At 41.0% G+C, this 16,588-nt stretch overlaps 1 protein-coding gene across 10 annotated transcripts in view; it reads right to left on the minus strand.

Annotated features, from left to right (window-relative positions):
• The window catches only part of C2CD5 (C2 calcium dependent domain containing 5), a 124,106-nt gene that overhangs the window by 26,665 nt on the left and 80,853 nt on the right, over window positions 1–16,588 (minus strand). For all 10 annotated transcript variants that reach the window (XR_014784232.1, XM_084809158.1, XM_084809150.1 and 7 more), the window contains 5 exons: window positions 15,964–16,104; window positions 13,977–14,040; window positions 6,467–6,528; window positions 5,134–5,232; window positions 594–683 (listed from right to left, as the gene is read on the minus strand). Coding sequence is in view for 9 of the 10 variants with exons in the window: in XM_084809158.1 (XP_084665284.1) it covers window positions 594–683; window positions 5,134–5,232; window positions 6,467–6,528; window positions 13,977–14,040; window positions 15,964–16,104 (456 nt within the window). In the remaining variant the exon portion in view is untranslated. The remainder of the gene's footprint in view (window positions 1–593; window positions 684–5,133; window positions 5,233–6,466; window positions 6,529–13,976; window positions 14,041–15,963; window positions 16,105–16,588) is intronic.

Raw genomic sequence — 16,588 nt, forward strand, 5'->3', positions numbered from 1 at the left:
GAAAGCACAGTATCGTTTTCTTTTTGCCAACATTTCTCACAAAAAGTTTAAAAGAAACAAAGTTATACATATGGACAAAAGTATTGTAATTAGGGACAATGTAACATTATGTCACCCTACTTTGTGTGGCAGGCAAATAAATCATGAGAATGCAACCATACTTGTAATTTAACTTGCTTAAAAAAATTCACAGCAAGATCACAAATCTTTTATTTAAAAAGGAAATGGCAAAGAGCACTGCATTGGCTTGGAACCAATTTTATGCAGACACAATTAAATTACCAAAGATAAATTATGTCAAGGGCCTTGCAGTAAGTAGCCACATTCTTAGAAATTTATGCCCTACTCACCAGCTTAGGACATAGTCACAATTCTGCACTGAAAAGATAAAATTCTGTCATTTTCCTACCCTCTTCATAGTCCCTATTTACTAACTGGGCCAGCTTTCTAATATCATTGTCAACATTGTGAACCTAGAGAGGTAGGAACGAACATGTGTCCAACTTGACCAGTTTTACCTTTCCAAAGTCTGGTCAGATCACATGATAATGTGAAGAGTTACAGAATACAAAGAAACAAATGAACTGGGTTACCTGAATTAGTTCATCCTCTGGAAGGGCAACTGTAAAATTCACATGGCACAGGCAGCAAGGAATCATAGATCGAAGTTTAAAATACAGGCTCTGTTGAATGCAAGATGTCAGTATATATTAAACTATTTATCTGGTATGCCTTGAAGGGGGGAAGCCTGGGTTTCATTTCCTTGTAGCCCAAACCTATCCCCCATCCTTTAGGTACATTGGTGTGACTGATGTGGAATTCTCTTATTAAGGTTGTGTGAGTAATTTTCAGTATGCTGTATCTAACATCCCCTTCATGGATCACTGCCTTTTTGTGGCGAAGGGGCTTGCGTAACTCAGTGAAGCCATAAGTTATGCTGTCCAGGGCCACCCAAGATGGACAGGTCATGGTGGAGAATTCTGACAAAATATGGTCCACTGGAGAAGGAAATGGCAACCCACTCCAGTATTCTTGCCAAGAAAACCCCATGGAACGTATCACAAGGCTAAAAGAGATGACGCCGGAAGATGAGCCCCTCAGGTCGGAAGGTGTCCAATATACTACTGGGGAAGAGCAGAGGGTATTTCCAAGTAATGCCAGAAAGAGTGAAGCAGCTGGGCCAAAGCCGAAAGGACACTCAGCTGTGGATGTGTCTGGTGGTGAAAAGAAAATCCGATGCTGTAAAGAACAATATTGTTTAGGAACATGGAATGTCAGATCAATGAATCAAGGTAAGCTGGAGGTGGTCAAACATGAGATGGCAAGATTGAACATCGACATCTTGGGAATCAGCAAACTAAAATGGACAAGCATGGGCGAATTTAATTCAGGTGACCATTACATCTATTACTGTGGGCAAGAATCCCTTAGAAGAAATGGAGTAGCACTCATAGTCAACAAAAGGGTGGGAAAAGCAGTACTGGGGTACAATCTCAAAACGACAGAATGATCTCAGTACGAATCCAAGGCAAACCATTCAACATCACAGTAATTCAAGTCTATGCCCCAACCACTGAGGCCGAAGAAGCTGAGGTTGTTTGGTTCTATGAAGACCTACAACACCTTCTAGAACTAACACTAAAAAAAGATGTCCTTTTCATCATAGGGGATTGGAATGCCAAAGTAGGAAGTCAAGAAATAACTGGGATAACAGGCAAGCATGGCCTTGGTGCACAAAATGAAGCAGGACAAAGGCTAATAGAGTTTTGCCAAGAGAACACGCTGATCATAGCAAACACTCTTTTCCAACAGCACAAGAGGAGACTCTACACATGGACATCACCAGATGGTCAATACCGAAATCAGATTGATTATGTCCTTTGCAGCCAAAGATGGAAAAGCTCTATACAGTCAATAAAAACAAGACCTGGAGCTGACTGTGGCTCAGTTCATGAGCTGCTTCTTGCAAAATTTCGGCTTAAATTGAAGAATGTAGGGAAAACCACTAAACCATTCAGGTATGACCTAAATCATATCCCTTATGAATATACAGTGGAGGTGAGGAATAGATTTCAGGGATTAGACCTGATAGACAGAGTGCCTGAGGAACTATGGACGGAGGTCCGTAACATTGTTCAGGAGGCAGCAACGAAATCCATCCCAAAGAAAAAGAAATGCAAGAAAGCCAAGTGGCTGTCTGATGAGGCTTTACAAGTAGCTGAGGAAAGAAGGGAAGCGAAAAGCAAGGGAGAAAGGGGAAGATATACCCAACTGAATGCAGAGTTCCAGAGAATAGCAAGGAGAGACAAGAAGGCCTTCTTAAATGAACAATGCAAAGAAATCGAGGAAAACAACAGAATGGGAAAGACTAGAGATCTCTTCAAGAAAATCGGAGATCTCAAGGGAACGTTTTGTGCAAAGACGGGCATGATCAAGGACAAAGAAAGCAGGGACCTAACAGAAGCAGATGAGATTAAGAAGAGGTGGAAAGAATACACAGAACTATACAGGAAAGATCTGAATGTCCCTGATAGCCATGATAGTATGGTCACTGAACTTGAGCCGGACATCCTCGAGAGTGAAGTCAAGTGGACCTTAGGAAGCATTACTAACAACAAAGCTAGCGGAGATGACAGTATTCCAGCCGAGCTATTTAAGATCCTAAAAGATGATGTTGTTAAAATGCTGCACTCAATATGCCAACAAATTCGGAACACTCAACAGTGGCCACAAGACTGGAAAAGGTCAGTTTACATTCCAATTCCAAAGAAGGGCAATGCCAAAGAGTGTTCAAACTACCGTACAATTGCGCTCATTTCACATGCCAGCAAGGTGATGCTCAAAATCCTACAAGCTAGGCTTCAGCAGTATGTGAACCGAGAACTACCAGAAGTACAAGCCGGGTTTCGAAGAGGCAGAGGAACTAGAGATCAAATCGCCAACATTCGCTGCATCATGGAGAAAGCAAGAGAATTCCAGAAAAACGTCTATTTCTACTTCATTGACTACGTGAAAGCCTTTGATTGTGTGGATTACAACAAACTGTGGCAAATTCTGAAAGAGATGGGAGTACCAGACCACCTTACCTGTCTCCTGAGAAACCTGTACGAGGGTCAAGAAGCAACAGTAAGAACCGGACATGGAACAAGGGACTGGTTCAAAATTGGGAAAGGAGTATGACAAGGCTGCATATTGTCGCCCTGCTTATTTCACTTATATGCAGAGTACATCATGAGAAACGCCAGGTTGGATGAATCACAGGTTGGAATTAGGACTGCTGGGAGAATTATCGACAACCTCAGATACGCGGACAACCCTAATGGCAGAAAGCGAAGAGGATCTCAAGAGCCTCTTGTTGAGGGTGAAAGTGGAGAGTGCAAAAGCTGGTTTGAAACTCAACATTAAAAAAACGAAGATCATGGCATCTGGCCCCATCACTTCCTGGCATATAGAAGGGGAAGAAATGGAAGCAGTGACAGATTTCATTTTCTTGGGCTCCAAGATCACCGCAGATGGTGACTGTAGCCATAAAATTAAAAGATGCTTGCTCCTTGGGAGGAAAGCCATGGCAAACCTAGACAGCACAGTAAGAAGCAGAGACATCGCCTTGCCGACAAAGGTCCGTATAATCCAAGCCATGGTTTTCCCAGTAGTAATGTATGGCTGTGAGAGCTGGACTATAAGGAAGGCTGAGCGCCGAAGAATTGATGCTTTCGAACTGTGGTGCTGGAGAAGACTCTTATGAGTCCCCTGGACTGCAAGGAGGTCAAATCAGTCCATCTTAAAGGAAATCAACCCTGACTGCTCATTGGAAGGACAGGTACTGAAGCTGAAGCTCAAATATTTTGGCCACCGAATGCGAAGAGAAAACTCCCTGGAAAAGACCCTGATGCTGGGAAAGATTGAAGGCAAAAGGAGAAGGGGATGGCAGAGGACGAGATGGCTAGATAGCATCACCGATGCAATGAATATGAACTTGAGCACACTCCGGGAGAGAGCGCAGGACAGGAAGGCCTGGCGTGCTATGGTCCATGGGGTGATGAAGAGTCGGACATGACTTAACGACTGAACAACAACAATCTAACATACTGATATGCTGCTTGGGCCGAAGCCTATTACAGTTTGTAAATATATGTTGGAAAGGTTAAGACTTTTGGTGATATGTATCATCAATCTATCACTGAGAGGGAAAATGGCATCTTCCTTAAAGAAAGCAGCAATGCCTCCTTGAAAAGGCATTTAAGGACCAACTGATGATCTTGCTAATTACTGTGTAGTTGCCAACCTTTATGGCTAAGCATACTAAAGACATCCTTCATCTCTGCCTGGGGCAGCGGGCAACTGTTGGATTTCTATGTTGTCATTTGCTTTATGAAATATAAGTTTGTAAAAAAATTAAATAAAAAATAGCCAACACATGTTTAAGTAAAACAAGGAGCAGAGCCATGGATCATTTAACCACATCCAGAGCAACCAGAAACAGCTACTGGATCACATATGCTGATATCTACTCTGGTTCCCCAATGAGAACATTGATTTGTAGTCTATAGATGGCTTGCCTACTAATGGATAGATTCAGATTTACTTTATCTAGGAATGTCACTAGAGAGCCAGTGTGGTGTAGTGGCTAGAGTGTTGGACTGGGAGTGAGGAGATCTGGGTTCTAGTCCCCACTCAGCCATGAAGCTCACTGGGTGACTTTGGGCCAGTCACAGACTCTCAGCCCAACCTACCTCACAGGGTTGTTGTTGTGAGGCTAAAATGGAGAGGATGAGGATTACGTACGCCACCTTGGGTTCCTCAAAGAGGAAAAAAGGTGGGAAATAAAAGTAATAAATAAATAATAAATAAAAATGTCATCTAAACATTTGCATGAGATTTGGTGAGACCTAAAGTTGGAAGGGACCAAGAAGCCATCTAGTACAACTCTTTGCTACAAGTCTGTACTCATCCATCCACCAGCATCCTCCGACATCCAGTATCAGTTTATGCAGTTCACAGTTTGCCACAAGCAGAACAGCAGATACACGGGGAAAGATGCCAGAAAAGCAAATACTCCAGATGTTTCAAGCAAGTATGTTAATTAAATGAATAATTCAAATAAACACCTAGTTTCAGCATCCATCCCCTTACCTTTAGCAGATTCTCACAGAGATCATTAAAGGTCTTGTTGAGTGTTTGGTTTGTTAGGGTAATGTTGTTAAGCCTGGAGACTCTCACTGATGTGAACATCTAAATCAGAAACAGTAACTTCAAGAGTTGCCTTAGGCTTAAATGATTTATTACAAATCATATTACAAATTAAGACAGAGGTGATGAGACAAGAAGAAAAATTGCTCTAGATAATTTAAAGGAAAATAGAACTTGTGTATTGCATTGTATAAACAAAGGCTGTGATTCTGTGTAGCTATGTGCGAGTAAATTCATCACAAAGGCTGCAAATGAAATGGACATACGCTATATGTTTGCATGGGAGTGGACTTGTGCAGCAGAGTGGGGAAAGGGACTGGGAACATAGCTTTGAGTCCAAACTATAGTTGGATTTAAAAACAACAACAACTATGAACCAAACAGTGCTCTAATAAAGCTCAACCTCGATGAGAGGCTCTGTGGGATGATAGTTCATCTGTCTGAAACTAAGGTGTTCAACCAGTTCCACATGTGATTGCAGTCTCATCAGAAGGAACAGGTTTGCAGTTCAAGGGTGCTCCTAGATCAAGCTTTGTCTCAACAGACTGAAGTGACCTCAGGAGCAAGTACTTCCTTTCACCAGCTTAGGCTGGTATGCCAACTTTGCTCTCTTCTGTATAGAAATAGTTTAATCACAGTTAACCATGCTCTCATCACTTCCCGGTTAGACTACTATAATGTGTTGTATGGGAAGTTGCCCTTGAAGTCAGCTCAGAGACACTGCAGCTGGTACAGAATAGCTGGGGTACTAACTGGGACTGGTTGTTGGGAATATACCCCATTCATGTTGAAAAACCTCCACTGGTTCTTTGCCATTTTCTAAGCAAGGTGCTGGCACTTAATTATAAAGCCCCATATATCTTGGGACACTTGCTCCCCTATCAACCTATCCATGCAGAAAAATAATCAGCCAGTGCTCAAGTGCCCTTGCCATCTGTGGTTAGGTTGCTGGCAAGCAGTGAGAAGGCATGCTCAGTTGTGGAATATTCTAACCAACAACTTCTGAATCCCACCCATTGTGTCTCCACTGGGCCATAATGTTTGGTGCAGACCTGATGGGAACTGGGGCTCCTGCTCATGTAGCTGTTCTAAAAAAGGTATGTGGATAACCGTTTCTATGAATGCCAAACACTGCATTAAAGAAGGCTCAAAATATTATTGGCATTTTAACATTTTACATGTCAGTATGAAACAAAAAGAAAACCAGTTCATTTTTCTGCATACTTTATTTCTAAGTTTGAAAAAACTATTTGCATATATATTAGGGCTGTTTTACCTGTATATCAGAAGTCCAGTTATTTATACCAGGCATAATTTCTGTGTTACAGCTGTAAAAACCTGCCAAAGAACATAAATCAGGTTTTTTTTACTATTAGAAAAAACTACATAGCCAGATAAAGTTCCCATTAGCACAATATCTGAGAAAGACACTGTTCAGCAATATTCTGCACAAATACAAATATTTTGAAAAAGGGTACAGCAAATGCTTAATATCCCATGTCCAACAGTGGCCAAAACTACAAATTTTAAGAAACAGTGCAGGAAAATAGAAAAGGTATGATATAACACCATGATGTCCAGCTTCTTGAAGTAAAAGTTTTAAAAAAGTAGTTCTGCAAAAGCCAATCATTTGTTCATCCTGGGTGACTGAAAGCACTGCTTCAATAAGAGGCAACGTTTTGTTATTTTATACCTTCATTAAAGATGGCTAGTCCTCATGATTCCAGGGAAAGTCATCAAAACACTCTTGTAATGAATGTTCTTGAGCACCATTTCTCAATACTACCTCTACAGTGACAAATCATTGCCAGGAGCCTCTCCTGGAGGCCGGACCCACATATGCTTTAAAATGTCCATTATGAAATGCAGCAAGAAAAAGATTTATAAATTCTAGCCAATGGATGAGACATTGACTACCAGAAAACGCTGGATGTGTTAACGGCAGAAGTGAGGCATTGGAGGGGGGGGCTACAAAAGGACATATCAGAAGGGTTTAAAGTATCTGGAGGACTGAATAAAAGAGATGGAAAAAGGCAAAATTCAGTAGGTTAGGAAGTAGGGGCAGAGCAGTTAACAGTAGGATACCGATCAGAGACATTTTATGGTATCTACAATAATGTGGACAAACATGTTACAGGAACACCTTGTGCACAAGAGTGCACATTGCTATTTGGAAGTATTGTATTTTGCAATAATATATATATAAAATGATTAAAAAATAAACAAGTGGCCTTCTTTACTTGCCTGATTGAATCAGGTGAAATAATTGTGTATTTGACATACTTATGTTCAGGGCATCAACTCAAACTTCAACCCCAAATTGGAATGAATCTGCATTTTCCTTCAAACTGAGTCAATAAATATTGTGATTTAAAAAACAAGGAAAAAACCCTCTATACCTGTTTTTAGTTTCAGGTATAAACCAGTAATAAGAACGACTCAGATATGCAGTCACAAGTTCCTGAAATGTACTGGGTAAATAAACAGTTTGCATCCCAGACTGCATGGCATAATTAGATATTGTCTTAACAATATAAAACAGCACACATACAAAACACAAAATACAGCACTTCTCCTGAGTGTACAAAGGCTTCATGTGTATCAGTTCACCAATTTTTAGGTCAATAATTGTGAAGTAGGTCAGCACATTATCATCCCTATATTGCAGATGGGTGGTTGAGGTGGAGAGATAGTGGTCTGCCTGAAGCTACTATTACTTCAGTGCTAATGTGAGATCCGAACTGGGGATTTCCTGATTCACAGCTCATACACTAAGAGCACAATTCTAATGGGGCTTACTCTCAGGTAAGCTGGTGTAGGATCGGAGCCTTAGCCACTGCACTACAACAGGGACAGGATCAAAGCCATTATTTGAAATTTTCTGTTGAACCCAAACCAGAACAAAAGAGTTATTCAGGCTGCTAGTTCAGAATAAGGGCTCAACTAGAAAAAAAAAGGGGGGGGAGGGGGGAAAGGATGCTGGTTGTACACTCACTAGCCCCAACCTGAATGAATTGGGATCCATTATTTATGGAATTTATATTCTGTCTTTTGACAAGATTATCCTCAAGGCAACTTATAAACAACCAATATAAAACCAATAAAGAATCAGGTGAGCTCAGCATCCAAAATGATGTCCACTAACTTGGGATTTGTCTGCTATCTTCAAGGGTTGTGAAACTGCTGGGAAAATAGAATTTTGATTTTTTAAAACTGTGATCCACTGTAGAAAACTATGAAAACTAAACAGTCTGGTGGAAGAAGGGAGAGATGACAGCATTTTAGCACTCTGTCTCTCTGCCCCTGTAGTTGTTAAAGCTGTTACATTTTCTCTTTCACTGTTAACCTAAAGGGCAATTCATGGATAGCTACTTATTAAAACACAAGTTCTCTGACAAGTGGCATCTGAGGTGGCTGGACCTACAGGGTCCCAAACAGTGCAAAGTACAGCAGTCTGTGTGTCCAAGCTCTGGAGGTTAAGTAGTTTCAAGAGATCAGAGCACAAGAAGAAGAAAATAACCATGATCATGGCAGAACATAAGAACAGCCCTGATGGATAAGACAAAAGTTCATTGAGTCCTGCATCCTGTCTCCCACAGTGGTTGACCAGATGCCTCTGAGAAGCCCACAAACATGTGAGTGCAGTAGTCCTCCCTCATAGTTGCTCCTAGTAGCTAGTATTCAGTGGCGTACTGCCTCTGAAACCTGTAGGCTGCATAAAACCACAAGGACTTGTAGATAGATTGATCCTCTTTTTAAGCAAACCATCAAATGTAGTGGCAATACAGGATCAATGTATCTTTTTCCTCTTGTTCTTTTTTTACTTTCTTTTCCTCTATTTATCCATTTTCTGTACATATTTCAGACTTCTTTCTAGCATATTTAACCACATGCCAGTAAAAGTAGGATACAATATCATAATATTAATATTGTCTTACATCTTCAACCAGCACCATGATGTGTATTTATTTGTTATTATATATTTTTAATCCGCCCAATAACAAATGTTCTCTGGGCACATTACAAAAACTAGGATCCACATAAACTGGAATTGAACTGACTCAGGAACAACATTCAAACATGAACTTAATGGTTTGGCTCCCTGCTTATGAACAGTCAGATGCTCTTTCTCAGAGTAAAACTGGGTGCTTTTAATTTGTGGTGGCAGCACTAAAAGGTTTGGCCTCTTATCTAATTCAGGGACCAATCATGCAAAGCCCTACATTGAGAAGATTAGTCCCATTAGGAGCATATGAAGGTTCTTCAGGACCAGGTTGCAAAGCATTATCAGACAAGAGTCAACCCTGCCCTCATTTTAATCAATTACTGACTCTGGGTATGTGAATATGAACCACAGCAATACTTGTCCAGTATGAGCACTCTAATACCTCGGTAACAAACACCCACACTGCTCTTACTGAAAAGCAGAGCTCATTGGTGGATTTTATTGCATCACTGAGAAATTCTGAAACCTCTTATTTTGTAACACACTCACAAAGTCCAATAGGACTTGAGCACGTTCTTTTAGGATTGTGCAAGCTTAGTCTTTCAGCCTTTATCTCAGAATATGCACCAGGGCCAGAAGAAGAGGCGTCACAGATATATGACCAATGAATCCAAACTGTAGCCTTGTGGAGTTTGGAAAAGGGTGATAGTCACTGAGCCTGACTAGGTAAACATTTAACAAATATCCAAGGTTATAAATCCTGTGTGATTAGAGTCTGGACAACTGAGGTCATTCATACCAACAAATGAATTCTGAGCATCAACTTGAATTCTGGGTTAGGAGGAAGAACCAAACTAAGGTAGAAAAGCACTAGAGTGAGATCAGGTTTTCTGAGAAAGGCAAAGCAAAGACAGGAACAGTAGGAAGACTGACACAGAAGTGAAAAGAGGAGTCAGTTAAACCATCTGTTCTGCATCTAAAATGGCTCTTCAAGCAAGCCCCATGGTTACATGCACATAAAATAATGTCTGTCAAAAAAGAGCATCCATGTAACTTGGCAATCCCATAAAATAAGAACTGTCTAGGAATCTCTGTTCATCAATCAAGTTCTCTTCCACCATTGTTCTCTCTAACACACACACAACACAGCAAATAGTGTGGGAACTGATTCCACATAGTGCAATCCCACACTGCTGGGGAGTATATGCATGTATTTCAGGTGGCATGGAGCAGCTTTTATAAGCCTAGGCTGATGTACCAACTATACCTGTACCTAGACAGAGACAGCTTCGCTACAGTTATTCATGCTCTGGTAACCTCTTGTCTGGATTACTGCAATGAGTTATACATGGGGCTGCCTTTGAAAATGGTCCGGAAACTTCAGCTGATTCAAAACAGGGCAGTGAAATTGTTAACGGGGACTGGCCAACAAGTTCACATTATGCTATTACTTTTCCAGCTGCACGGTTGCCAGTCCATGTCCGGGCCCGATTCAAAGTGCTGGCGTTAACATTCAAAACCCTAAATGGCTTGTTGTTGTTGTTTATTCGGTCAGTCGCTTCCGACTCTTCGTGACTTCATGGACCAGCCCACGCCAGAGCTTCCTGTCGGCTGTCGCCACCCCCAGCTCCCCCAAGGTCGAGTCCATCACCTCCAGAATATCATCCATCCATCTTGCCCTTGGTCGGCCCCTCTTCCTTTTGCCTTCCACTTTCCCTAGCATCAGCATCTTCTCCAGGGTATCCTGTCTTCTCATGATGTGGCCAAAGTACTTCAGTTTTGCCTTTAATATCATTCCCTCAAGTGAGCAGTCTGGCTTTATTTCCTGGAGTAAGGACTGGTTTGATCTTCTTGCAGTCCAAGGCACTCTCAGAATTTTCCTCCAGAACCACAGTTCAAAAGCATCTATCTTCCTTCGCTCAGCCTTCCTTATGGTCCAGCTCTCGCAGCTATACGTTACTAAGGGGAATACCATCACTTTAACTATGCGGACCTTTGTTGTCAGTGTGATGTCTCTGCTCTTAACTATTTCATCAAGATTTGTCATTTGCTGTCCTCCCAAGAAGTAAACGTCTTCTGATTTCCTGGCTGCAGTCAGCATCTGCATGGCTTGGGGCCATTATTATATGAAGGATCGTCTCTTCCCCTATGTACCTGCCCGGACCCTAAGATCATCTTCAGGGGTCCTTCTCTGGGAGTCCCTGCCAAAGGAAGTGACGTGGGTGGCTACTAGGAAGTGGGCCTTTTCTGCTGTGGCACCCCAGGTGTAGAATGAGCTCCCTAGAGAGGTTCGCCTGGAGCCTATGTTGTATTTTCGGCACCAGGTGAAGACCCTTTTATTTTCCCAGCATTTCAGTATTCCAGTCTGTTAGCTCTGCTGTTTTAAATCTCTGCGTTGCTGTTAGGTTTTATTCTGGTTGAACTTTTATGTTGTAGTTTTAAGCTTTCATATTTATATTGTTTAATGCTGTATCTTGTAGTTTTAATTTTTTTGTGAACCACCCAGACAGCTTAGGCTATTGGGTGGTATAGAAATGAAATAAAAATAAATAAATGTCAGTTACTTGGACAGTGAAAATCCTACAACAACCAGATCCGAGCTACACTACCCTTTCCGCTGGAAAGAAAGAACAGTGGAGAGGGAGAGAGGGAAAGCAAAACAGAGAACAAAAGCAAGTGTAATTTAACAAGGATTGTAGTCCAGGGTTGTAGAATCATTACTTTGTTCTTATTCAAATAATTCCAGATCTGCTCATGCTTTATCTGGCATTTCGCATCAATTGTAAACTATTTTAAATTTTACTTCTAAATCCAATGAATCTTCAGCTCACAATATTGTTGGAGCTTCCTTAAACTTCTACTGTTGTAGAACCATACATTAAACCACAACAGCAACACTAAAGATTAATTCCCCATCGTATTTTGGGAGGTCCCAAGCTGCAGGAACATAGCTGAAAGGTGATGGCTCTAAGAAAAACTGGCACAAGTTGAGAGCACCAGATTAGCCACCTTTCTATTTCATGCTACAATGCTGAAGTTTTGATTGCAAAACCAAACTAGATATACCAGCTTACTGGAGATGCAGCAAACTGCAAGCCGGTTTCAGAGATTCCACATGGAGTCAATTCTATACGGGAGAAGGATCAAGGTATGCACCTAATTATTTCCATTCTTTTCTGCTGAAGTCTTGGTAGAAATAAAAGGTTTGTGGGCAGTTGAGATATAGAGATCTTAACAATGTTTCATTTTAGGCTCATTACATAGCACCAGACCATGGCTTGACATTATATCTGAACAAAGCCATTATCTCTCAAGCCTCAGACACTTCTGCAATATTGAGATAATAATTCTGACCTATATAACAGAGTTGTTGTAAAGGGTACTGAGATGAGGTATGTGAAGCAATCTGAACACTCCATAGATTGTTGTTGTTCAGTTGTTAAGTCGTGTCCGACTCTTCGTGACCCCATGGACCATAGCACGCCAGGCCTTCCTGTCCTCCGCTCTCTCCCAGAGATAAAGGTTGGCAACTACACAGTAATTAGCAAGATCATCAGTTGGTCCTTAAATGACTTTTCAAGGAGGCATTGCTGCTTTCTTTAAGGAAGATGCCATTTTCCCTCTCAGTGACAGATTGATAATACATATCACCAAAGGTCTTAACCTTTCCAACATATATTTACAAACTGTAATAGGCTTCGGCCCAAGCAGCATATCAGTATGTTAGATTGTTGTTGTTGAGTCGTTCAGTCATGTCCGACTCTTCATCACCCCATGGACCATAGCACGCCAGGCCTTCCTGTCCTCCGCTCTCTCCCGCAGTGTGCTCAAGTTCATATTCATTGCATCGGTGATGCTATCTAGCCATCTCATCCTCTGCCGTCCCCTTTTCCTTTTGCCTTCAGTCTTTCCCAGCATCAGGGTCTTTTCCAGGGAGTTTTCTCTTTGCATTCGGTGGCCAAAATATTTGAGCTTCAGCTTCAGTATCTGTCCTTCCAATGAGCAGTCAGGGTTGATTTCCTTTAGGATGGACTGATTTGACCTCCTTGCAGTCCAGGGGACTCATAAGAGTCTTCTCCAGCACCACAGTTCGAAAGCATCAATTCTTCGGCGCTCAGCCTTCCTTATAGTCCAGCTCTCACAGCCGTACATTACTACTGGGAAAACCATGGCTTGGATTATACGGACCTTTGTCGGCAAGGCGATGTCTCTGCTTCTTACTGTGCTGTCCAAGTTTGCCATGGCTTTCCTCCCAAGGAGCAAGCGTCTTTTAATTTCATGGCTACAGTCACCGTCTGCGGTGATCTTGGAGCCCAAGAAAATGAAATCTGTCACTGCTTCCATTTCTTCCCCTTCTATATGCCAGGAAGTGATGGGGCCAGATGCCATGATCTTCGTTTTTTTAATGTTGAGTTTCAAACCAGCTTTTGCACTCTCCACTTTCACCCTCATCAAGAGGATCTTTCGATCCTCTTCACCTTCTGCCATTAGGGTTGTCCGCGTATCTGAGGTTGTTGATAATTCTCCCGGCAATCTTAATTCCGACCAGTGATTATTAAATGGGGGAGCATCCCAACTCCATGAAAAAGAAGCAGTTCATATATAGCACCTCTAGACTCACAAGGTCCAATTCACTTTATGCAAGTCTCAGTCCCATCCAAATTTAAAAGTGCTTAACTTTGATCGGATCATGTTTAATATACCTGATAATATAATCTTAAGTAACAGAAATGTAGATGAGATGATTTTTCATACCATGAAGAGAACTGTCAGATTATATTGTCAGGCTGTCAGAAGGAATGTTATGAAGTCAACAGAATGAAAGAACGTTCTACTATACCTGAAGGTGGGGGGACATCTGTCAGTAAAGAGTGAACATCTTCCATTGCATCTGTATCATCAATCTGAAAAAAGTCAACTACATAAAATATTTTGCTCTCTGAAATTCCATTTATCAAGATTATTACAGCAAATATTGTATGATATTTATTAATTTATTTGATTTATACTCTGCCTTTCTACCAAAAAATGGCACTCAAGGTGGCTATAAAATTTAATATGTAAAAACTAAGTCTTTTTGAAGAATTCTTAAAATTATGTTTGGTGACATCAGTTAGCCTCAAACTACCATCACGACTAAGCTTGCCCCTGGAAAAATTATGTTGGCATTTAAATGAAATGTACTTAAGAAAAAGTATATTTATGAACACAGACTACATAACTTTAATTGAAACTGTTGTATGGTTTTGAAGACAATTCCATTAATCTGAGATTATGTTTAGATACTCATGATTATAAAAAAATGTCCAACAGTTTTAAAATATAAATTTCTTTCTAGAAAGAGATGGTTTACCACTTACCACTTAAGTATTTATCTCCTAATAGTGTCATAAATATAAACAGTACTCTGATTAATAATGCAAAAATTATCATAAAAATAAAGAGCAGAAGAGCTCGATTAACACCAAGAACATCAAATAGCTTCTACACTTATGTCCTCACTGATCATAGACCAGTGTGCTGGGCAAATACAACTCAGATATCTTCCCCACAGCCCACCACTGTCTTTCTAGTGTAATCCCGCTCTTACATTAATTATAGAATCAAAGGATTCTGACCCCTAACTTCATGCAGTGACCTCTGAAGACTTGGTCAGACACTGCTTCTCTCACCTAACCTTTATGTGCTGAGAGATCAGAAGACACTCTCTCCTATGCCTTGTCACCATGTGTGGAAGGTAACAACTGCACTAGATCTCAAGTTTATATGAATGGAAACACAATGCGAGTTGCCTGTGGCCTGCTCCTTTTCTATACAACCAGAGATAAATTTTGGGGATGATCCTCAACAATGCTAGAGCTTAAACACATTTGCAGTGAACAACCATCTGAACCAGAAGTGGGCAGCTTGTGGCCCTCTAGATGTTTTGACCTACAACTCCCATCATCTTTCACCATTGGCTATGCTAGCTATGGCTGATGGGAATTGTTTTGCCCTACATCTGGAGAGCCAGAAGTTGCCCACCCCTGCTCTATATCGATGGCATTTTCTGGTAGCACAAAGCTGTGAAAGCCGTTCTTAAATCGCTTGCACCAAATAATCCTTGTATTAATGTTGCTGCTTCGTCACATATGTAGTCATAGTGACAATCCTGGACACTGGACTATAGCAATATCATTTTGCATCACCATATCTTGGTGCCTAATGCTAACTTGGCTGCTACAAATCTTATGATTTTGAGGTAATTTGTTAAAAAATAAACGCAGTGCTGAATAGTACCATTTATTCCAGCCAGCCAGGAACCTCTGTGAATTGGGCAAATGCAAAAGGCCAAGGGCAAAGAGGAGGAGGAGGGAACATGCAGGTCTGAATTTTGTTCATGTAACAACAAACAGCTGAACTGAGTTTTCACATCATGACTGAATCCATCATACCATCGCTAAACATACGCAATTGTTAACAGAGATCTGGCCATCATAAAAGGGTATCTTATTAAATCTCAATAGAGATATGATAAGCTTACAATACATCAACTATTATTTTGGCTGAATGAGTGCATTTGATATTTTGGTCAGACTAATAATTCTAGAATTGTCTCCTCCAGAGCTCCATATGTTGAAGATACAATTCTGCAATTCCTGCATCTTTTTATTATAAAAAGTCAGAATTAGAGAGACTTATAAGGCAAACAAGCTTTAATAAAAGTACGTATATTGTATTCACACGAGAAATACTGTTCTATAATTAGTAACCAAATGCATTTTCTATTTCCTTCAAGCTCTTCCGAAGGAATGTAGAAGTATGATCTTTACAGAAACAGAACATACCTCCAAGACAAAAGCATCTTTCTTTCCATGTGAGAGATCCAATTCTGTAATTTCATCAGAACTTTCAGACTGAGATCTTAACAGCCTAGTACGGTGCTTTGGTTCTGGAATGGGAGAGCCGATAATTTCTTCAGATGCCTCCTAAGCAGAACAATGGTATACAATCATACATACATCTCATGTTTATTAAATCTCAGTACTTTAAATGCCTTAGCACAGCCACCACACCCTTCCAACAAAACAGAGAGAAAGAGAACAGGGTCTCCTCGCTATCGCTGACCTCAACACCAAACACTATAGGATCCATGTTACCCCACAATTCTCCAGACTGCACAATTCAAAGACTTCCTCCTCTCTGCCTTGCATGGCAGAATGTGAAGGAGTGTATGGATATTGCAGTACAAGCAGCTCTAGGGGCAGCATCCCCAAGGTTGTAGTTTCACAGTTCAACAGCTGGGGCAGCTCTCTTCAATTCTTCCTGTCCTGAAGATGCAACTGAAAACCTAACAGATGTTGCATCAGTTCTAAAAAGCTGGGTATAGCATGCCTGTGAGTTTCTGAGGGATTAGATGTGGCAGAAAAGGTGGAAACTGAAGCCTGCACCACTAAATTTAACAAGGTTCCT

The sequence above is a fragment of the Heloderma suspectum genome, chromosome 7 (assembly GCF_057233095.1).
Source record: "Heloderma suspectum isolate Gila_16-S chromosome 7, 16-S_ref, whole genome shotgun sequence".
Lineage (NCBI taxonomy): Eukaryota > Metazoa > Chordata > Lepidosauria > Squamata > Helodermatidae > Heloderma > Heloderma suspectum.